Here is a 22,494-nt window from a genome sequence, read left to right as displayed (position 1 = left end):
TTGGGGAAGGCTGCTGTAGGGTGACCCAGGTGTCCCTGCTTCAGTGACTGTGTTTTATAGAAACCTTGCTTCCTGCTCTTCAAATACAAATGAATTATCACATTTAATTATTGCTCTGAAACCATTAGCTTATCTGTCACCAATATTGAACCATATGGTTGATGGTTAGAAAGTGTCTGTGTTGATCTGCTACAGTTTATGTTTTTCAAATACACAAGCATTGTTCAACCAACTCTCTGGACTGGTCAAATGCCTGTCTATAAAACAAATCTTTAATTTTTTGTTGCATGAGAGTGAGCGAACAAGAGAGAGTACACCACATCGCATCTGACCTCTGCTTCTACTGGTGATGTTGGGTTTGGGTGGATTCTCTGCTTGCTCAACGTCCTTGCAGTCGATGCCTAGAATGTGTGCAGTTCATAGCTCTGGTGTAGACTGAAGCCAAATCCAAGCCAAACACGCTGTCTGCCTGAGTGTGCAAAATCTTCACTCCTTTAAGCAGGGATCCTGGTGGTGCCTGTTCCTCCGCTCTCCCCCTGCTCTCCTCTAGGGCCTGCCTGGGCCTTTCTCCTCTTCTCTCCCACCCCCCACTGGAATCAAGGTCCCTCTGTTGACATTGCGGCAGCAGCTGGTTGCCCTGGGGATGGAAGAGCATCTTTCAACCACCTAATCACTAGGAATGTGATCGCTTAAGGGGTAGAAGATTGTATGGGATTGCACTAAGGCTTTAGGCTACTGGGAGGGAGAGGGGAACTGTGAAGAACCAAGTTGTCATTGGAGAAGAATTTAGAGAATTTGCACACAGAAGGTCCTGGGTTCGAGCCACAGTGGAACCAGCACCCTTTGGCAACGGACCGTAGCTGAGTGTGGTAGAGCACTCGCTTTTGCATGCAGAAAGCCCCAGGTTCAGTCCCTTGTGTCTCTAGGCAGGGCTGGGAAAGACTCCTGTCTGAAACCCTGCAGAGCTGCTGCCAATCAGTGGGGACAATACTGGCGTAGATGGACAGACTATAAGAAATATCTGTGATTGCAATTTAGGGCCAAATGACATGTTATGATAAACGTGCTTTAAAAGGTGAAAGGGGCTCACACTAGTTTTCTGCCAAAAATCTCTCTTTTTATCTCCTTCCCCCCCCCCACTTCTTGCCACTGGTTGGGGGCACCTTGAAGATCAGGGCCCCAGTGTTGCTTTTTTCTTCAAAGTAAAAAGTGGCCAGTTTTAAGCATTTTTTTTTTAAAGTATGTTTATCGTAACGTGTCATTTAACTCTTAGTCCAGAGTTCATGGACTCTAAATTATAAAGCTAGATATTGCTATGATAAGTTGGAAAGGGAGCCTGTGCAGAGTGTTGGACTTAGACACACCAGGTTTTCATCCTTGCTGAGTCACAAAGCTCACTGGGTGACGTTGGTAGCCACCATCTCTTAGCTTAGCCTACCGCACAGCGTTGTTGTGAGGATAAAGGGTGGGTGCACAGTCCTGAAATCCTTGGAAGAAGGATAGGCTAAAAATAATTTCCAACTTCATGTGTTTTTAAAGCATTTCACATCTCCATAAAAGAGCGCCTGTTAAATTGCTGGACTTGCTCAAGATGAGTCGAATGTTTCCAAACTCTTAAATCTTCCATGCTGGAAAAGCATGTACTATGCTGCCATCCCTTGCTTTCTAGGAACTGACTCCCTGCAAGCTTGGAAAAATGTTCTGAGTTCCTAACCAATGTATTAGAAACCAGGATCATCAGGAGCCTGAGATATATCCTGGCCCTGATAACAGAGATGGAATTTATTTATTTATTTTAAAGTATCTGTACCCTGCCTACCAACTGAAGTATTGAAGGCAGCTGACAACATATTCAACACACACTAAAATAGACGATGGTACAATAGTTACTAGAATGAGGAAAAGGTGTATACAAGTCCCCCCCTCCCGACTGCCCCTTGTTCCAGCACTGGCCACTTTGCAGCTGAATCTCCAATTGACTATTCTAGCAGCTAGCTTTTAGGCCCAACTAGGCTGCTACCACTGCCTCCCACAGCAAATGCGCAAGGTGATAGGGGAGCAAAGAAGTTAGAAGCCTCCTTCCCAGTCCTCAGATGTCCATCTAGGTAACAGGTGGGCCTCTTCATCCCCTGGAGGCTCCTGTCAGCCAACACAGCAGCAGGAGAAGAGATGTGATGCAGTGTTCTCTTATTGCTGAAGTTCATTCCACATCCCATGCGTTGACATTGTTTCTCCCCTGTGCAGATTCTTTGATGTTTACTAAGTGTTCTCTTATAGCTGAAGCCCTATCTGTATTCCATGCATTTAATTAATTAATTAAACTTATAGACCGCCCCATAGCCGAAGCTCTCTGGGCGGTTCACAAGACAAGAAATAGCAAAGTACAAGACATGTATCAATATAAAACATATAAAAAGTTAAAAATTATTAAAAATTAAAGCAATGTCAGCGTATACTAAACATAATTAATTAATTCATATCATTTCTCCCCTATGTGGGTTCTTTGATGTGAAGTAAGGATACATCTTTGGATGATTTCTGTACATAAGTCTTCTGGTTTCCATTCTTGATGCTGTTTCTGATGGTGGGGATATCTTCCTATTTTCAGGCAAACTCCTAGTTTTAACAGCTGCCACAGAGGAGACTGAAGGATACCAACGCTTTCTTCGGACCGCCAAGTACTTTAACTACACTATCAAGGTGCGCCAGTCTGCCCTAACAACATAAGATGTCTTCCCCAACTTTGTCTGGGAAACTCAGAAAATATCAAATATCTCCTCTCCATTAATAATAATAACAACAACAACAACAATAATAATAATAATGGGGTAGGAACGTTGAGCCAAATTTCTGCTCTAATTTTATTGTGCCCCAGATGACCTTTCAGAAGACTTCTTCTCTTCCACCCCAAGGGCAATTCTCTTATCTTAAAAGGTGGGGAACCTTTTCAGCTCGAGGACCTTATTCCCTTACTTGGGGAACCTTTGGCCCTCCACATGTTGCTGAACTACAACTCCCATCATCCCTGGCCAGTGGCTACGCTTGCTGGAGCTGGTGGGAGTTGTGGTCCAGCAACACCTGGAGGGCGAAATACAATACCAATGACCAGCTGATTTCCCTTGAGCAAGCCTCCCCATGCCACCGTTCTTGCCTCTGAATCGGGCACAAGTGGAGAATGGTAGTTTTGAGTTTTAATGGTGATTAAAGGATTAGTGCCTAAACGGTTGTTTCCAACTTGTCAGAATTTTGGGGTGAGAAATCCTTTGGTTTCATTTTAAAAGAAAAGAATAAATCACTGCATCTGTCTTTATTTGTTGCTCTTGTGTCTCCCAGACTCTTGGCCTTGGTGAGAACTGGAAGGGAGGGGATGTTGCCCGGACGGTTGGTGGAGGCCAGAAGGTCCGTTGGCTGAAAGCCGAAATGAAGACACATGCAAATGAGGAGGACCTGATTGTCATGTTTGTAGACAGGTGAGTTCACAAGCATCATACTGGATCTGTAGTTGGAGATCTGGAATGCTGGTAGAGTGCTAGCGACTTGTTTGGGATTCCCTGTGGTAGTATCCAGCTTGTCCCACATATTTCCGAGGATGCAGTACCAGTGATCTGAGCTGATTTCTCTTAGGCAAGCCTCTCTTTTCCTGTTGCAACAACTTGACTGTAGACGGGAAGTGACGGTGGGCCACCTAACAGGGTTGTTGTGAGAATTAGATTTAGATGTTTGTTTCTTCCATTTAATTTCACTTCTTTTCTTCTTTTTTTTTTGCCTGCCTGGCCCACAAAACTCAGGACAGGTGAGATAAGGAAATACTGTATTACATGTGCAGGCCACAAGTAAATAATATGCGATTGGCACTGTGCTTTACCTGGTCACTGAGTGATGGGGAGGTCAGGATCTTTCCTTTTTGGAGATGACGCATGGAAAGAGGCGATGTATCTGAAGTTTGGTATGGGGATATATGTCCTTCTCAGGGGAAGCGTGGCAGGCAGCCATTTAATTTCTACCTAGGTATTTGCAATTCACCACACTTTAATGTGTAACATGGAAAGATCTGGGGTCAAATCCTTCCTCTCGGTAACAGAAGCTTACTTGGTAGTTTGGGGGCAGGTCACTCACTTTCAGCCTAACCTACCTCACAGGGTGGTTGTGCTGATAAAATGGGATAATCCTACACCCACTCCTAGTGGAGTTCCTTGGAGAAAGCACATAGATGTTGAAATTGATGGTGCTATATAAATGATGAATAAATGTTACTAATAATTTTTAATGGGGATCCTCTTACTGGAGATAGCCACAAAGTGGGCCTGTGTTCTTGCCTCCACAATAAAACTTGCACTAACCTGGGCTCCCAATCTGCCCTCTTGTCTGCTTCTCAGCTATGATGTGATCCTAGCAGGGAGCCCCATCGAACTTCTCTGGAAGTTCATGCAGTTCAAGAGCAACCTGGTCTTCTCAGCAGAAAGCTTCTGCTGGCCGGAGTGGTCGCTGGCTGAGAAGTACCCACAGGTGTCTGTGGGGAAGCGGTTCCTGAACTCTGGAGGTAAAAAAGCCAGCTTCCCCCTCCCCCTAATCTTTAATGAGATAATTGGAATTATGTGCTCGGAAGACCCAGATTCTGCAACGAATTCATTTACACAAATATGCACGTCGGTTTTGAGTGATTTTTATTCTGGTACCAAGTGACAGATTTCCAAATGATACAGAGATTCTTAAGCAAGGGGTGTGTGTATGAATGGGTAGGTGGAGCCTAAGGATGACAGGGTAGGGTGCAAGAAACACTGTTGGGAGGAGGAATGAGACTCTCTTTGAGGTGCTGAAGACCCTCACAGACCCTCTTTGACCCTTGGAAGTACTGCTGATGCTACCGTTCAGGCTGAGATTTCAGCCATTCGCTGTCCATGTACTTTGCAGTTTATATCTGCAGCCATATGGACTAGAAGCTTGTGTTGGTTTTAAAACATGAAAACTAAGATTCTTTGGATGCCAAATAAAATCATAGAACTTTAGAATTGGAAGGGGCCTATAAGGCCATCGAGTCCAACCCTGTGCCCTGTGCAGGAATCCAAATTAAAGCATACCCGACAAGTGGCTGTCCAGCTGCCTCTTGAATGCCTCCAGTGTTGGAGGGTCCACCACCTCCCTAGGTCATTGGTTCCGTTGTCGTACTGCTCTAACAGTTTGGAAGTTTATCCTGATGTTCAGCCGAAATCTGGCTTCCTGTAACTTGAGCCCATTCTTCTGTGTCCTGCACTCTGGGACAATCAAGAAGAGATCCTGGCCCTCCTCTGTGTGGCAACCTTTCAAGTACTTGAACAGCGGTATCCCTTCAGTCTTCTCTTCTCAAGGCTAAGCATGCCCAGTTCTTTCAGTCTCTCCTCATTGTCTCTCCCAGTTTTCTATCTGCAAATTTGATAAGCATTCCCTGCACTTCCTCATCCAAGTCATTAATAAAAATGTTGAAGAGCACTGGGCCCAGGACCGAGCCCATTACCTCCCCCCAGTTTGAGAAGGAATCATTGATAAGCACTCTCTGAATATGATTCTGTAGCTAACTGTGGATCCACCTGATAGTTGTTGCATCCAGCCCACATTGAGCTAGCTTGCTAATCAATATCATGGGGCACTTTGTCAAAAGTTTTGCTGAAGTCGAGATATATTCATACTAGAAATAGTTCATGCTAGGTGCTGTTTTATGAGTTTGCACACCTAGCCAACAAATGTGGTGAACTTAAAAGGGTCTGATAGATGAATGACTTCTTGACCTCTCCTTATAGTAGCTTTGGCAGCTAGCCTCTTCACTTCCTCTAGAATGCTATTAATGTCATTCTGGGGCTGTGCCAGGATTGTAGTTCAGGTGACCTTTAAAAATGCCCTGTGAGTAATAACCAATGAACCAACAACACAAATGTACATTTAACAGGCCAAGTGCTAACCTGTGTGGTCCCCTTCCAGCAGCAGGTTCGGTATCCACATGCAGAGTTTGGCATCCTGAGAATTCCTGCTGTAATTTATTTGTTAAATTTCTAGTTGTTCAGACTACAAGGGTAGGTGTGAAAAACACATGCTGCCAAAGTACCAAAATGGCATCTCTGTATCTCAGGATTCATTGGCTATGCCCCCACCATCAATCGCATCGTCCAGCTATGGAAGTATAAAGATGATGACGACGACCAACTCTTCTATACTCGCATTTACTTGGATCCGGCCTTGCGGGTGAGTCTAGTGAGAAAGCATTGGGGTGAGTCTCCACTGAGTTTACCCTTTGCCTTAAGGCAGGGATGGGGAACCTGGTGCCCTCCAGATACTGTTGGTCTGTAGCTATTGAAACAGCCTCCAGTTGGAGGGGAGAGGAGAGATCTCCAGTGGCAGCCAGGAACATATCTATGTATGCTTGCAAAATGCAAGCTGGATTTAGGCACATAGGAAGCTGCCTTATGCTGAGTCTGACCATTGATCCATCTAGGTAAGTCTTGTCTACACTGACTGGCAGCAGCTCTCCAGGATTTCAGGCAGGGGACATTCCCGGGCCTACCTGGAGATGCCAGGGATTGAACCTGGGGCCTTCTGCATGCAAAGCATGTGCTCTCCCATTGAACTTGGGCCCTTTATTAATATATGTGATGTGTAAAAGCTGATTTGTAGCTGGGCTTGTGTTTATAATGGCACAATATGAATGCGTCCTAATATGAAGTACCTTGAGGGATGGAGGGGAACAATATGGTTTGTTTAAGGGAAGGCTTTTGTTCACAGTCCTACTTCCTGTTTCCATAGGAGAAACATAGGATTACTCTGGACCACAAGTCAAAAATCTTCCAGAACCTGAATGGCGCCATCGGTGAGTGGTTGGAATTTTCTATAATATTGTGTCGGTTGTCTGCGAGTGGATGCACCAGTGGTGTTCAGAGGAAGGTCTGGAAGCTGAGAGGAGCGGGAAGGTAATAGATGACGTTTGGGGACACCTCTTCACTGGAACACAGCCAGCCAAATGCAACATCTTGAGAAACGGCAGTAAAGCAGAGGATCTCTTGGTGCTGAGTTAAGGGCAGTTGCGATAGCAGCAAGAGCCAGTCAGTATCCCTGATCCCCATGTTTGAACATTCCATGCTCATGCTCCATAACTCAGATCATGACCGTTCCCACCATCTCCTTGGAAGAATATTAATTTGTGACATGTGGTTATGGGTTGGGGAAGCAAATTCCCACTCCCCCATGCCTTCTTGGTCTGAAGAAATGAATGCATTGGACCCCCACTACCACCATTTTTAAATTTTTGCATCCTCCTTGTTTCACAGATGAGGTAGTTTTGAAATTTGAACGGACCCGAGTGCGCGCCCGAAACGTCGCTTACGACACCCTTCCTGTTGTCATCCATGGCAATGGGCCCACCAAGGTACCTCCTTCCCTTGTGCAACTGTGGGCATTTATATTTTGAATGGCTGCTCCCCTGCCATGCCCCTTGTCGAAGACCTCATTAATCATGGCCGGAAGTGGCGTGATGCAGCCAGCTTGCTGAGGCTAAGCCATTCTGGGTCTGGTCAATATGCCTGGATGAGAGAACACCTGGAAATCCCACTTAGGCCAACTTGAGTCCCATGATGGAAGAAAGGCATGATATAAACACAACTAAATAATACTGATGTTGACTTTCAATATGTCTTGGGGCTTAATAGCCAAACCAGACTGACATATTGTCTGATATCTGGAAAGGCAAGCATGCCCCCAGGAGTTCAAGCTCAACCCCTTGCTGTTTGAAAAATAAAGTTTATAGTCCTCATGGTGGTAAGACCCACAAAGAAGAATCCAGATTTGAATGTGTTTGGAGCAACCATCCTCTTTTCCATCTCGGTGACCTGCTTTCTTGCCCTCTCTTTCCATCTTTGCAGCTACAGCTGAACTATCTGGGGAATTACATCCCCAATGTTTGGACTTACGAAGGGGGCTGCGAGATGTGTGATGAAGACCTCCTAGATCTGTCAGGCCTGCAGGTGAGTTGGTGGATGAATAAGGGTATGGAAGTGTCAAAGATATGGAGGAGAAGCGGGAGATAAGGGAAGGTTTTGAGGGAGAGGCAGGGCCAACCCAAGACATTTTGACATCCTGAGGCGGACAAGATGGTGTCCCTCCTGCTCCATGTACAGAAGTGAACTGGACTGGCGACTGAACCTTACTTCAGTACTGTTGATGGGATGGAATAATGCATCTGGGCACAGCAAGCTAGCATAGAGGGCACAAGACAAGGTCTCTCTCTCCATGACTGCCTGCCTCTTGGCCTCTTCTGCCTGAGGCAGCTGCCTCACTCTGCCTAATAGTAGGGCTGGCCCTGAGGACAGGAGTGTTTGCAGAGTGGGTTTCTGGGAGTTCATATGGAGGGTATGTTCACCTTTTCCTACATCCTTTCCTTTTGCAGGAAGAGTCATATCCGCACGTAATCCTTGGCGTGTTCATCGAGCAGCCCACTCCATTTCTACCTCAGTTTCTGCAACGTCTCCTGACCTTTGATTATCCTTACTCTCATCTCCGCCTCTTCATCCACAACCATGTGAGTTGTTAACCCACCCCAGGATAGGTCTTTTGTATTGGTCCCTAATTGTAGCGGGATCTACACCTTACAGTTAAAAGTACTATGATGCCACTTTAAAACAGTTATGGCTTCCCCCAAAGAATCATGGGAAGTGTAGTTTAAGGGTGTTGAGAGTGGTTAGGAGACCCCTTATTCCCCTAACAGAGCTACAATTCCCAGAGTTCCCTGGGAAGAAGGGTTGATTGTTAAACCACTCTGGGAGTTGTAGTTCTGTGACAGGAATAGAAGGTCTTCTAACCAGTCTCAGCACCCTTAACAAACTACAGTTCCCATGAAGATGATGATTTATTTTAATTATTAAATTTATATCCCACCCTTTCTCCCAAAGGAGCCCATAAAATAATAAAAACACTATTCCAATAGGATGCTTTGGGGGAAACCTTGACTCTTAAAATGGTACAACAGTGCTATAAATGTATGGTGCAGATGTGGCCTGTACGTTTGGGAATAAAGAATTTGAACCCGGGTGTGCTGGGGTCTTGCCCCATCAGTGGCATTTCAATCTCCCATGCAACCCTAGATTATAAAGGAGCAAGCCCAGAGAAAGTCTACTTTCCTGCCAGGAGGGAGTTAATGTGTCCCAACATTTCACCAGGAGGTGTATCACGAGAAGCACGTCCAGGCTGAGTGGGAGCAACTTCGGGGGGCCTTCGAGAGCATCAGTCTGGTGGGGCCAGAGGAGGAGCTGAGCGAGGGGGAGGCGAGAGATATGGCCATGTAAGTAAACAGCGGAAGGATGTGTAGGGGAGGGTGGTAAAGGGAAAGAAATGCTTGAGTTGGGGTGGTGCACCTTTTGTCAACCCAAGGGCTGCGTTCCCTCGTGGGCAACTTTCCGAGGGCCTTAGGCCAGTGGGTGGGCGGGGCCTGAAGCAAAAGTGGGTGGAGCAATGGATATGATTCTTACCAGATTACTGTAAGCAGCGTTGCATTCATACAAAAGTCAGAAGCTTCTACACACGCAGACACCCCGTCCCCAAACACATAGGGTTGAATACCATGCTAGTCCTACTTAAAATAGAAAATGTACTGCTGTCAAGTCGATCCCGACTTATGGCTACCCTACGAATAGGGTGTTCATGGTAAGTGGTATTCAGAGGGGGTTTCTCATGGCCTCCCTCTGAGGCTAGTCCTCCCCAGCTGGCTAGGGCCTGCTCAGCTTGCCACAGCTGCACAAGCCAGCCCCTTCCTGTCTGCAACTGCTAGCTGGGGGGCAACTGGGCTCCTTGGGACTATCCAGCTTGCCCTCAGCTGCACAGGTGGCAGGGCATGTAACCCCTGAGCCACTCCCTGTGGGGGTGATCTTTAGCTAGCCCTTGACACCCAGGAGACACGAGTGGGGATTTAAACTCACAGACTTTGGACTCCTAGCAAGGCTCTCCTTCCCGCTGTGCTATACCAGCTGTCCTACTTAGAGTAGACCCACTGAAATTAATGAACCTAAATTAGTCATGGCATGATCACAGTTGAAGGATGCAATCCAGCAAAAAAAAAAAGGTTGAGAAAGAGGCAGAGCAGGGCCAGGAGTGGGAGATCTTTGGCCCTCCCATCATCCCTCACCATTGGGCCATGCTGGTTGGGACTGATGTCCAGTATCTGGAGGGGCACAGATATTCCCCAGACCCCTTTCCTTAGGCAAACTGCTTTCTGTTGGCTTCAGTCCCTCATTTGTCGTATGTGGCTAATACTGACCTACCTTGAAGGGTTGTTGTGAGGATTACAAGAAGACGATATTCATGAATAAATAAAAAACTATTTTTATTTATTATCATTATGCTCATGCAGTGTTTGAAAGAAACAGGTCCTCTGCTTTACCCAGGGGCTGGGTGGGGAGAGCCTGGGAAGCTGAGCTTTGGGGAGATAAAGCTTTTGTACCAACATCCCCAACACCATGAAGAATGAGTTCCTAGCATCTTCCCCAATCTTTTTTCCAGCTCTGCTGGAGCCTGTCCCTGTGCCTTGGGGGTGCACTTTCCCTCCCCTGCAGAAATGGAATGGGAAACCATTCATCAGCACAGGGGCTGCTTGCAAGAATGCATAAAAAGTGTTAGAAGCAGTGCAGGGTGGGTGGATGGATGAATGGATGGATGGATGGATGGATGGATGGATGGATGGATGGATGGATGGATGGATGGATGGACGGATGGATGGATGGACGGATGGACGGATGGACGGATGGATGGATGGACAGAGGTAGATAGGTAGATGGATAGTTGGAGAGAGAGAGGGATGGATGGATGGATGGATGGATAGGGAGACAGATAGGGAGATAGGGAGATAGATGGATAGTTGGAGAGAGAGAGGGATGGATGGATGGATGGATGGATGGATGGATGGATAGGGAGACAGATAGGGAGATAGGGAGATAGATAGATAGATAGACAGATAGACAGATAGACAGATAGATAGATAGATAGATAGATAGATAGATAGATAGATAGATAGATAGATAGATAGATAGATAGATAGATAGATAGATAGATAGATAGATAGATAGATAGATAGGGAGACAGATAGGGAGATAGATAGTGCTGTTGTGTTCAGGTCCTGCTTGTGGGCTTCCCATAATGAGCATCTGGTTGGCCACTGTGAGAGCAGAATGCTAGACTAGATGGGCCCGTGGCCTGACCAAGGAGCAAGGCTCTTCTTATGTACTTAATGAAGCTGAGTGTTGGAAAATCCAAAGAAGACAAAAGGAAGTTCTTCTTCACACAGCGCATAGTTAAACTGTGGAATTTGTTTCCGCATGATGTAGTGATGGCCACCGACTTGGTTGGCTTCAAAAGAAGATCAGACGAACTGATGGCGGACAAGGCTGTCGATAGCTACCAGCCACAGTGGTTACGTACGGTCTCCACTGTTAGAGGCGGGACACTTCTGAATACCATTTGCTGGGGAATGCAGGAGGGGAGAGTGCTGTTGTGCTCAGGTCCTACTTGCGGGCTTCCCATAAACCTCTGGTGGGTCACTCTGGGTGCTAGACTAGTTGGGCCATTGGCCTGATCCAGCACCTAAGCTCTTCTTATGTTTTTACACAATTCTAACAATGTTGTCACTTGTGCAACAGGGATCTCTGCCGGCAGGACCCCACTTGCGATTACTACTTTAGCCTGGATGCTGATGTGGTTGTGGCAAACCCTGAGATCTTGCAGATACTTATTCAGGAGAACAAGTAAGGAACAATTCCTCTCTCCCTGGAGCCTCTATTAATTCCTTCCTTCTGACTGACTCTTTTCCCCTAAGGGATTTCTGGTTTATTTCTTTGTCCCTCCACAATCCAGGAAAGTCATTGCTCCGATGGTGTCCCGGCATGGCAAGCTTTGGTCCAACTTTTGGGGTGCCCTGAGCCCTGACGAATATTACGCACGCTCAGAGGACTACGTGGAGCTGGTGCAGGGCAAGAGAATGTGAGTCGTCATTATGGGCAGGGCTTGGTTGGTGGGAAGAAGGTTTCTTCCCCCAGCAGCTCCAGGGTTTGTTTTATTTATTTAGACTTGCAAAGATGGGGAGCCTGTGGCCCTCCAGATACTGTTGGACTACAACTCCCATCATCCCTTAGCACTGGCCAAGCTGGCTGAGGCTGATGGGAGTTGTAGTCCAGCAACATCTGATTTAGAGCTGGTCTTCACAGCCTGACCTAAAGTGGGTCACAACAGCAGCACAACCTTCATACACATATATGTCCTTAACAGCATGCGTGTGCTAAAAGTGGGCCCTTGCTTTTAAAAGATTAAAGACTACTGGACTGGAGTGTTTGTAGCCAGGCTCCCAGAGTGGTTTACATACAACCAATTTAAACAAGACAGTCCCTGCTGACAGGCTTGCGAGTTTAAGTGGCACAACATGAAAGGAACAAGGGACAAGGAGGGAAGAGGAAAAAATATTTTTCTAAAAAGGCTTCACTCTTCAAATACCTGAAGGGTTGTTACACAGAAGAGGGCAAAGACGTATCCTCTGCTGCTCTACAGGGTAGGGGTCGATCTCATGGGCTTAAGTTACACAGAAGTAGATTTATGGTGAGCATTAGAGAAAGAGTCTTAATAGAACAGTTTGACAATGGAACCAAAAATTACATAGAAGGGTGGTGGGCTGTCTCTCGCTAGAGGTCCAAGCAGAAGCTGGACAGCCATCTGTCGGGAGTGCTCTACTTCTGGATTTCCTGCATCAAGCAGTGGGGTAGACTAGATGACCTAAAACGGTCCCCCTCCAACTCTGATTCTATGACAGCTCTGATGCATTCAGCAATTTCAGAGGGACCTTCGTTTGCGTGACTAGCCTGGCATTCCATCAGTGCATTGCAATAAGCTGGCAGCGGGGAAGCTTTCAGCTTGAGGACTGTATTCTCTCATGGGCAACATTTCGGGGGAGGGGGCACATGCCAGTGGTGGGCGGAGCAACAGAAGCAAAAGTTGGTGGAGCAACTCATTTTTTGTACAGCAGGTTATGTTGCAGCCATACCAAAACCAAAGCTTTCTACCATCCAGGCAAGCAAGAGGCTTTATCACAGTTCAAGAACACGTTCCAGACACACAGAAGCACTCAAGGAGGGCTCTGAGCAGGGCCAGGGAGAGTAGTTCTAGTAGAGAGAGTTCTAAGGGCCAGGCATAGAGACCCAGAGGGCCGCATTGGTCTCCAGGCCTGAGTTTTCCCAGCCCTGTAATAACCACAGAAGCTGTACCCTTGTGAACTTAACTCCAGGCTGTTTTCAGAATTCCTTTGGTGTGGAAGCAGACCTGCCTGCCCCAATCCCTGTGCGAAAAGCAGTATGCGAATGGATTTCCATCTCACTCTGGGCGAGGCAAGGCCTGGATCCAACCCACCTTATAGAGGAGGGCCTCTCCCACTTCCGTTTGTCCCGTTTCAAACAATAGCCAAATGGAACTTCCACCTTCAGAGACAGTCTACCCCTGAAGGTGGAAAGGCTTTGCTTAGAGGTTGGCCAGTCACATTTGGAAACAGGATCCTAGATTAGAGCGACTCTTGTTCAGCACGTTCCAAAAAGGCTCTTATGTCCACGTCTCCCTATGGACTCTTCTGTCTCTGGCACTGAGGAGTCTCCTCTCCCTTTTCTCTCCCACAGCGGGGTGTGGAACGTCCCTTACATCTCTCAGGCCTATCTGCTGCGAGGGGAGACATTACGCCACAAGCTGCCCCAGCGCAACATCTTCACCTTGGACGACACAGACCCAGATATGGCCTTTTGCAAGAGTGTGCGGGAAAAGGTGAGGATTCCTTTTGTCACCCAAGTGCTCTGTGAATCCAGATTTGCTTGAACTGTGGTTTAAAAATGCTGCTTTCTGCCTCTTCCATAGATGATGTAAACTCAGCACATTTGCCTGTCTTTGCATAATTTATTCTACTCCTAGTAGTCAGGGAAGAAAGATTTTATAGAAGCCCTGTATCACACATGGGGGATTTCATTGACAGTTCACCATCCCTGCATATTTTCAGTTCTGTCTTCCCAGTCATAAGGGCTAGAAACTTCCTTTTTTAAAAAAAGAAAAGAAAACAAAGAAAGCAAAGAATCTCTGCAGCCTAATGATGTTCCCAATAACAACATTCTGTGCTCTTGCAGAATACACGCAACCATGCCTTCAACCGTTGGAGATTTGGGAGAGGCCCAGAGGAGCACTTCTGAGGCCTCCCATCATGCATGTGTTTATGGGTGTGAGATTTGGGGGAGGTTTTTTCTTCCTGTCCCAATCCAAAATTTGAGATTTTCTTTTTCCTTTCAGGGCATCTTTCTTCACATCAGTAACCGGGACGAGTTTGGGCGCCTCCTTTCTACTGGCAGATACAACATATCCCACCTACATCCTGACCTCTGGCAGATCTCTGAGAATCCCCTAGTGAGTAACAGCCCAGATATATTATACCCATATCCACCTCTTTCCTGGGGCTCTTCCATCAGTGGGGTTGATCACATCCATAGCTGTTTGGTGTTAGCAATGCTACGAGCTCATTTACTGGGTCCACCTCCACACCATTTTTTAAAGCCTTTCTCTGCATCCATGAGGTCTAGAAACTTACTCCCAGATGCACTCACTTGGTCTCCCTGGTAACTCTTAATGTCCGTACCCCTTTTTTTCCCCTTTGTTCAGGACTGGCAGGACAAATATATCCATGAGAATTACTCTCAGGTGCTGGAAGGGGAACATTACGAGCAGGTAACCATCTCCCCATTGCTATGCCATCTCATAGCACATCTCCATTTTGAACTTTGTTCCTCTCACACACACCAACCCGTCTCCCCTTTTGCAGCCGTGCCCTGATGTTTACTGGTTCCCAGTGTTCACTGACCAGATGTGCGACGAGCTGATAGAAGAAGTGGAACGCTTTGGCCAATGGTCTGGAGGAAGGCATGAGGTAGTCGCCCTCCCTCTCCTTTGGAGTTAAACATGGTTAAAATTAGTGCTATTCACATGAACATAAGAAGAGCCTGCTGGATCAGGCCAGTGGCCCATCTAGTCCAGTATCCAGTTCTCACAGTGGCCAACCAGATGGCCATGGGAAGCCTGCAAGCAGGACCTGAGTGCAAGAGCACTCTCCCCTCCTGCGCTTTCCAGCAACTAGTATTCAGAACCATACTGCCCCGCTTGAAATTTGGGGCGAGGGAGGGCAAACGTTGCTTGGGACATCCTGTGGCTGGGACTGTATTGGTGGATTGATGTGGGGAGGTTGATGGTCAATCCCCTTTTGATTGATGAGGCTGGACCGAATGGTCTTTGTCTTCGGGTGCCCGTTGTCTCAAATATTCTATCTCCTGCAGGATAGGCGGCTGGCTGGGGGCTATGAGAACGTCCCTACTGTTGATATCCACATGAACCAAATTGGTTTCGAGAAGGAATGGCTCCATTTCCTGCAGGAGTACATTGCACCTGTCACGGAGAAGCTCTATCCTGGCTACCATACCAAGGTACCAGCTTCTGAGGGGTGGGGAAGCAGCCAGCCTGCCTGATGAAGCATCACAGACGAGGGATTGGAAAGGGGAGATCAATAGGGGAGATAAAAGGGGAAGGTAAATAGCAGATCAGAATTAATTATATACCCGTAGGGAAAGGGGGAAATGATGAATGCATTCTGCGCCCGGTGTGGGTCATGGCTCAGTGACAGAACATCTGCTTTGCATGCAGGAGGTCCTAGGTTCATTCACAAGCATCTCCAGGTAGGGCTGGGAGGGCCCCCTGTCTGAAATCCTAGAGAGCCATTGCCAGTCTGTGTAGACAATACTGAGCTAGATTGGTGTTAAAAACTATGATTTAGAATAGTTGTTTTTAAAGTATTACTGATTTTTACCTTGTTTATGATATTTTAAATGATATTTTAATAATGTTTTATTTTAATGCTATTAAATTGATTTTTAAACATATTTGTTTTTTAATTGGTTCGTATATTTTAGTCACGTTTTACATATATATATTGTTGTATGCTATCTGGATGATTTTTTTGAGCAATAGGTTTATACATTTTCTAAGTAAATCAATCAAAAATAAAATATAAATATAGAATAAAACAGTACAGACCAGCTGTAAAGGGGGAAAATGCTTTTTTGGTAGCTCTGCCTCTTCTCCCCTCAAGGCAAGATTTTAGTGTTTAGATAGCCGTGCAGCTGTGTTTGAAGGAGGGAGGAATATTGGAAGCTAGACTTGTGGTGGCCCGCAGCCCGTCTGAATGGCTACACCCGTTGAACCACACAGCTGGATAGAGAGTTATACTAGAAGCAGGCGACCCAAGCTGAAATCTCTCCTCGGGCACAATTCTCACTGGTGACTTTGAGCCAGTCGGCATGTCTCGGCTCAGCCTACCTCGCAGAGTTGTTGTGAGGGTAAAATGGATGGAGGGGGAACAGTATAAACAGCTGAGCTTTGATCATTGGGAGGAAGAAGGAAAGGAAAGAAACTGGGGGATATGAGGTAGCAGGGGGAAAAAACAAGACCAGCTTTACAGAAGCTTTCTGCGTGGAGTCACATCTCTTCTCAGAGCTGGTGATGGCTGTTTATACGTTTGTTCATTGCAGCTAACTTCAGAGTTTGCCTAATTATTTCCACCATTTGAGGGCACGGGGGGGGCGTGTGTGTGCAATTTGCCATTCTCCCCCAAGATGATGCTGACTCACTTCTGCTCCTCAGGCACGAGCGATCATGAACTTCATGGTCCGGTATCGTCCGGATGAGCAACCTTCACTCCGGCCGCATCATGATTCCTCCACTTTCACCATCAACGTTGCACTCAACCACAAAGGGATTGACTATGAGGTGAGCACCCCCTAGAGGGCAAGAGTGGGAGTGTGTGTGTGGGGTTGCATACAGCATTTGTGACTGAGGCAATTCGGGCAGGATGTGAGCAGAGATATCACTGTGTTCTAGGGCTGCAATGTTTAATTTGTTAATTAAATGAAAAAAAACCTTTCGATCAATTAAAATGATGCCCTGATTAATTGGATCACACACTTTTTTAAAAAGATACTGTCAGTCCTTGTAAAAACCATTCATGTAACCATTGAGGCCTGCTAGGTCCAGACAATGCTCTGGAGAAGCTGGCAGTGGAACATCAAACATATCCCAGAATTCTTTGCCATGCAGAAAGGGTTCTATGACAGAAGTGAAGAGGACGGGGTTCCCCAGCCAAAAAGCTGAAGTGGAAAAGGACTTCCTAGAGCAAGTGTGGGGAACCTTTAGGAGTTCAGCAATATCTGGAGCGACAAAGGTTCCCAACATCTGTCCTAGAGGGTGGAAGGTTGAAAAAAACAAACTACAACCAAAATACTTCAGGTATCTACTGTATCCCCTGCCTGTTTAATCTGGCATAAGCCGCTGCAGTTTCTCTTTGCTCTCTAGGTTTTTGAATTGGAAGTAATTGGCTCTCATTTTAGGATTTGCATTCAGTATTTCTCCTTTTAAAATTCATCTCAAAGTAAAAATAATATGATTTTGCTCACCCAGTATGCTCTCCTCTCCCTACCAAAGGATGTTTGTAAAGGGGTGTTCACGTTATATTCAGTGAGTGCAAAGTCGCCGTACCTATGTTCACTAAAGCCGGCCTGGGCTCCTGCTGGGAGGAAGGGTGGGATATAAATGTAATAATAAATTAATTAATTAAATAAATAAATAATAAAGGGTTGTTCACACATTACTTTGAACACAAGTATTCAATGGATCCAGGGTGTGGTCAGTGCATCATTGCAGGAGGGAGTGGTTCCAGCCGCCCTGAAAGAGGCAATGATCTAACCGCTCCTGAAAAAGCCCACCCTGGATCCATTGGTCTGCGACAATTACCGACCGGTTGCAAATACCCCCTTCTTAGGGAAGGTGATTGAGAGGGTTGTGGCGCAGCAATTGCAAGTACTGTTGGATGAAACAGATTATCTTGACCCATTCCAGTCTGGGTTCAGGCCTGGTTATGGGACTGAATTGGCCTTGGTTGCCCTGATGGATGACCTTTATTGGGAGAAGGATGGGGGAGTGCGACCCTGTTACTCTTACTTGATCTCTCAGTGGCTTTTGATACCATTGACCATGGTATCCTTCTGGGCCGACTTGGTGAGATGGGTATTGGAGGCACTGTTTTAGAGTGGTTCCGATCCTATCTCCAAGGTTGCTCTCACAGAATAGCATTAGGTGACTGTCTTTCAGCCCCCTGGCAGTTGTGCTGTGGGGTGCCGCTAGGTACCATCTTGTCCCCCATGCTGTTTAACGTCTATATGAAGCCCTTGGGAGTGGTCATCAGGAGATTTGGGGCGAGGTGTTAGCAGTATGCTGATGATACCCAGCTCTATTTCTCTGTAAAATCTGAATCAAGAGAGGCCATGCAAGCCCTGGACTGCTGCCTGGACTCTGTGGTGGGCTGGATGAGGGCCAATAAACAGAGTCTGAATCCTAGCAAGATGGAGGCACTGTGGGTTGGTTGTTCCCGGGCTTGGATAATTGGTCAGTTGCCTGCTTTGGATGAGGTCGTACTCCCTCTGAAAGAGCAGGTCCATAGTCTGGGGGTGTTCCTTTGATCCATCTTTGTCACTAGAGGCCCAGGTGACCTCCGTGGCTAGGAGTGCCTTTTACCAGCTTCGGTTGGTAAGATAGCTGTGGCCATTTCTGGATCGGGATAGCCTGACCGCTGCTGTCCACGCACTGGTAACTCTAGGCTCGATTACTCTATGTGGGGCTACCCTTGAGGCTGATCCAGAAGTTGCAGCTGGTGCAAAATGTGGCAGCGAGGCTGCTCACTGGGGCAGGGTATCGCCAGCATGTCAGCCCACTGCTGAAAGAATGGCACTGGCTGCCCATTTGCTACCGGGCCAAGTTCAAGGTACTAGTCTTGGTGTACAAAGCCCTATACAGCTTGGGACCAGGATACCTGAAAGACCATCTTATCCCTTATATACCCAGTCGATCACTATGCTCTGCAGGTGAGGGCCTCCTGCAGATACCATCTTATCAGGAGGTCCATTCCACGCAACATAGGAAACATACCTTTAGTGTGGTGGCACCTACGCTGTGGAATTCCCTCCCCTTAAATATTAGACAGACGCCATCTCTGTTATCTTTTCAGCGCCTATTGAAGACCTTCCTCTTTCAACAAGCCTTTTAAGTTGAGACCTTATCCCAGTCTAAATCTGTGTTGGAATGGTTTTAACATGTTTTTAAACATTTTTTTTAAAAAACACTGTTTTTAACATTTTTTTTAAGATGTCTTGAAAGCTTTTTAAAAATGTTTTTAAAGATGTTTTGTTTTAATGTATTTTAAAGTCTGTTTTTATGATGTGCTAAAGTGTTTTTAGTGCTTTTGTTTGCCGCCCTGGTCTCCTGCTGGGAGGAAGGGCAAGATATAAATCAAATAATAATAAATAAGTACAAGCTGCCCCTACCTATGTACAAATGTTTGTGTGAAAGTGTATGTACACTTCTTGATTTGTACAGTTCAACTATTTGCGTACAGAGGGACAAAGATTGTACATTTGTTGAAAGTAATGTGTGACAACTCCTGACTAGTTAGCTGTATACTTGTAGCTTTCACATGTAACGTTCAAATATAGTGTGTATACACAGTAGATGAGTTGTGCAAATCAACAAGTGTCCATTCTTTCACAAAAACACTTGCACCTTTGCACAGACAGCTTGTGTCAGTGCAATGTGGGAACAAGCCATAAGCCAAGTTTATTACTTTTTTTCCCTCTCTCTCTGTCCCCCTGTAGGGAGGTGGCTGCCGCTTCATCCGCTACAACTGCAAAGTGGAATCCCCCCGCAAGGGCTGGACCTTGCTGCACCCCGGCCGCCTCACCCATTACCACGAAGGATTGCCCACCACCCGTGGGACCCGCTATATCATGGTCTCCTTTGTGGACCCCTAACACCAGCTCCACCTCCACCCCTGGTCCTGGGGCAGTGAGTGGGCCACAGTGGTCAACACACTGAAAGACAGAGACTTGGTGGAGGGCAGATGGGAGTCTTCCTCTCTTGCTCCACTGCCACTTGGTGCCTTCAACAATGGAGGAAGATGGATGACTGTACATCAGCTGCAGATGGCCACAGCCCTTGCCTAGCACTGAACATTTGGCCACCACTAGCGCCAGGAGGAACCGCTACTGCCTTGCAGTGTACCACCAACCTTCCCTCCACATAATATGTGGGTCACAACCGGACTGTCGGTTGTTTGCACCTGTCTCTGGCAAAAAGTCACTCAATCAGGATGTGTTATCCGTGGCCCAGCCAGCATAGGACACGATTGTTTTAGCATTAGCACAATCATTCTTTAAACATTTTTAAAGACTTTTGCTCAAATCAAAACACCACTGAACTTTTCCTACGTATATATTGGATGACTTGTGCCCCAGGCCTTCACTCTGCCCCCACCTTGCCTTTTTTTTTTTTTTGAACCAGTGTTTGAGCTAGGAGTGTTTTTGTTATACCCATGTTTATATCACTACCTTTTGCACAAGAACAAGGGTGCTTCTGAGCAACTGCAGAATATTTTCCCCCTATCATTCCCAGCCTCACACAGTTGGGGATTTAAGAAGGTGGTGATTCAGGGCCCCATCTGCACTGTGCACTTAAAGCAGTGTTATTCCACTGTAGTTACGGCTTCCCCTAAAGCATCCTAGGAACTGTAATTTGTTAAGGGTGCTGAAAGTTGTTAGGAGACCCCGATTTCACTCACAGAGGTACAATTCCCGGAGTTTCCTTGCAAGAGGGGATTGATTGTTAAACCACTCTGAAAATTGTAGGTCTGTGAGGGAAAAAGGGGCCTCCTGACAGCTCTCAGGACCCTTAACAAACCACAGTTCCTAGGATGCTTTGGGAGAAAGCCATGACTGTTTAAAGTGGTATAATATTGTTTTAAATGTATGGTGCAGCAAGAGACAAAAAGTAAGTGGGGGCCAGCGGGGGGGGGTGAAGGAAAAAACTCTCATGCAACAGGCACAGGGTGAAATCAGTAGGAAGTAAGTTAATGCTAACGCCCACCGTTTTCAACCCTCACAAGAAAAGGGGACTTGTCTGTATACATTTCACACTGATGAACAATGGGGGCTCAAGATGGAGGCAGAACAGCATTTGACCAATCGCAAGAGAAGAAACCTTGCTCGGGGCCTGTCTCCCCTAACAGCTGTCTACGCCTCAGCGAAGGTGTCCTCCATTGTACACTCTATTTTTAAAGCATTTTAAACACTGTGATCAAGGAAGCAACTACACACACCCCTCTCTCTCAGTCCTTGGGGCAGTCCACTGGTTGTAATGATTATCCTGCTTAAGGTGTGACTAATGGCGTTTCAGTAGTATGTGGAGATTTTTTAAAAAAAACAAAACAGCTCTGCATGCCTACCCTGGAATTCCCACCCACACACCTGAGGTGAGCAGGAAAGGCCTGACAAGTGCTTATGAGAAGGGGGACTTGCGTAATCTCCCATAATCCTGTGGGCTTGTGGCCTGGCTGGTGGGGTGGACATATGTCAGCTGCTTCCTGTACAAAATGTGCATTAACTTATTGGCATCGTTCCACAGCACACCAAATAAATCTACATTTTATATGAGACTTTCTGTCAACAGCCATTCAGGAAGGAGGAAGGGGACAGACTAATCACTCAAGCAGTAGAACTGTGGTCAGAGAGAGAGAGTGCACATCTCTGTCTGGTAGAAGATCTCTTGCTTGAGAAAGACATCTGAAATCTTAGGACCTAAGGCACTTATTTCCTTTGGAAGATTTGAGGCTCTGCCTTCTGTTGAATTAGATTGCTGGTCCACATAGCCTGACAATGTCCTCTTCAGTTGGCACCAGCTCCCAACATCTTTACCAGCCAGGAATTAAAACCGGAGGCACTCTTCCCCACCCCCAGTGTCTTAATTTCAAGAGTGTATATGAATTACACACCCACTCCAGGGCAGCCTTTGACAGCCTGGAACCCTGGCACAACGGGTGGGAAACCTCAGTCCCAGGGGCCAAATGTGGCCTCCCAAATTCTTCACAGGCCGCACACCTCACTGCCCCTGCTTTGCACATTGTATTTTTGCCTGGCTGAAATGTGTCCTTGTGTTCTGATTTGCCTCTAGCTTGTGTGGTGAGAGCCAGTGCGGTGTAGTGGTTAAGTTGTTGGACTACGACGTGGGAGACCAGAGTTCGAATCCCCACATAGCCATGAAGCTCACTGGGTGACCTTGGGCCAGTTACTGCCTCTCAGCCTCATGAAAACCCTATTCATAGGGTCGCCATAAGTTGGAATTGACTTGAAGGCAGTACATTTATATTTTGTGTGGATGGAGGATAGAGGGGTCTGTATATGTCGTAACTAGCCTTCTGTACAAAGGTAAAATGACATTAATTGCTCCACCCACCCACTGGCACATAGCCCTCAAAAGCTTGCCCAGAAGAGAATGTGGCCCTTGTGCTGAAAATGTTCCCCACCCTCAGGCTACAACATCCATCAGCCC

At 46.6% G+C, this 22,494-nt stretch overlaps 1 protein-coding gene across 1 annotated transcript in view; it reads left to right on the top strand.

The window, feature by feature from the left end:
* Positions 1 to 21,601, top strand: part of PLOD3 (procollagen-lysine,2-oxoglutarate 5-dioxygenase 3) — a 34,783-nt gene extending 13,182 nt beyond the window's left edge. The window contains exons 2-19 of the mRNA XM_061592220.1: positions 2,609 to 2,700; positions 3,334 to 3,470; positions 4,377 to 4,540; positions 6,101 to 6,213; positions 6,772 to 6,835; positions 7,293 to 7,390; positions 7,884 to 7,985; positions 8,408 to 8,539; positions 9,177 to 9,298; positions 11,646 to 11,750; positions 11,860 to 11,985; positions 13,659 to 13,800; positions 14,314 to 14,427; positions 14,680 to 14,745; positions 14,840 to 14,944; positions 15,348 to 15,494; positions 16,708 to 16,833; positions 19,767 to 21,601. Coding sequence (XP_061448204.1) covers positions 2,609 to 2,700; positions 3,334 to 3,470; positions 4,377 to 4,540; positions 6,101 to 6,213; positions 6,772 to 6,835; positions 7,293 to 7,390; positions 7,884 to 7,985; positions 8,408 to 8,539; positions 9,177 to 9,298; positions 11,646 to 11,750; positions 11,860 to 11,985; positions 13,659 to 13,800; positions 14,314 to 14,427; positions 14,680 to 14,745; positions 14,840 to 14,944; positions 15,348 to 15,494; positions 16,708 to 16,833; positions 19,767 to 19,922 — 2,111 coding nt within the window. The 3' untranslated portion in view covers positions 19,923 to 21,601. The remainder of the gene's footprint in view (positions 1 to 2,608; positions 2,701 to 3,333; positions 3,471 to 4,376; positions 4,541 to 6,100; positions 6,214 to 6,771; positions 6,836 to 7,292; positions 7,391 to 7,883; positions 7,986 to 8,407; positions 8,540 to 9,176; positions 9,299 to 11,645; positions 11,751 to 11,859; positions 11,986 to 13,658; positions 13,801 to 14,313; positions 14,428 to 14,679; positions 14,746 to 14,839; positions 14,945 to 15,347; positions 15,495 to 16,707; positions 16,834 to 19,766) is intronic.
* Positions 21,602 to 22,494: the final 893 nt, after the last annotated feature.

Source organism: Rhineura floridana, chromosome 11, assembly GCF_030035675.1.
Source record: "Rhineura floridana isolate rRhiFlo1 chromosome 11, rRhiFlo1.hap2, whole genome shotgun sequence".
Taxonomy (NCBI): Eukaryota; Metazoa; Chordata; class Lepidosauria; order Squamata; family Rhineuridae; genus Rhineura; species Rhineura floridana.
The sequence above is the reverse complement of the archived record's forward strand: the minus strand, read 5'-3'. Positions and strand labels throughout refer to the sequence as shown.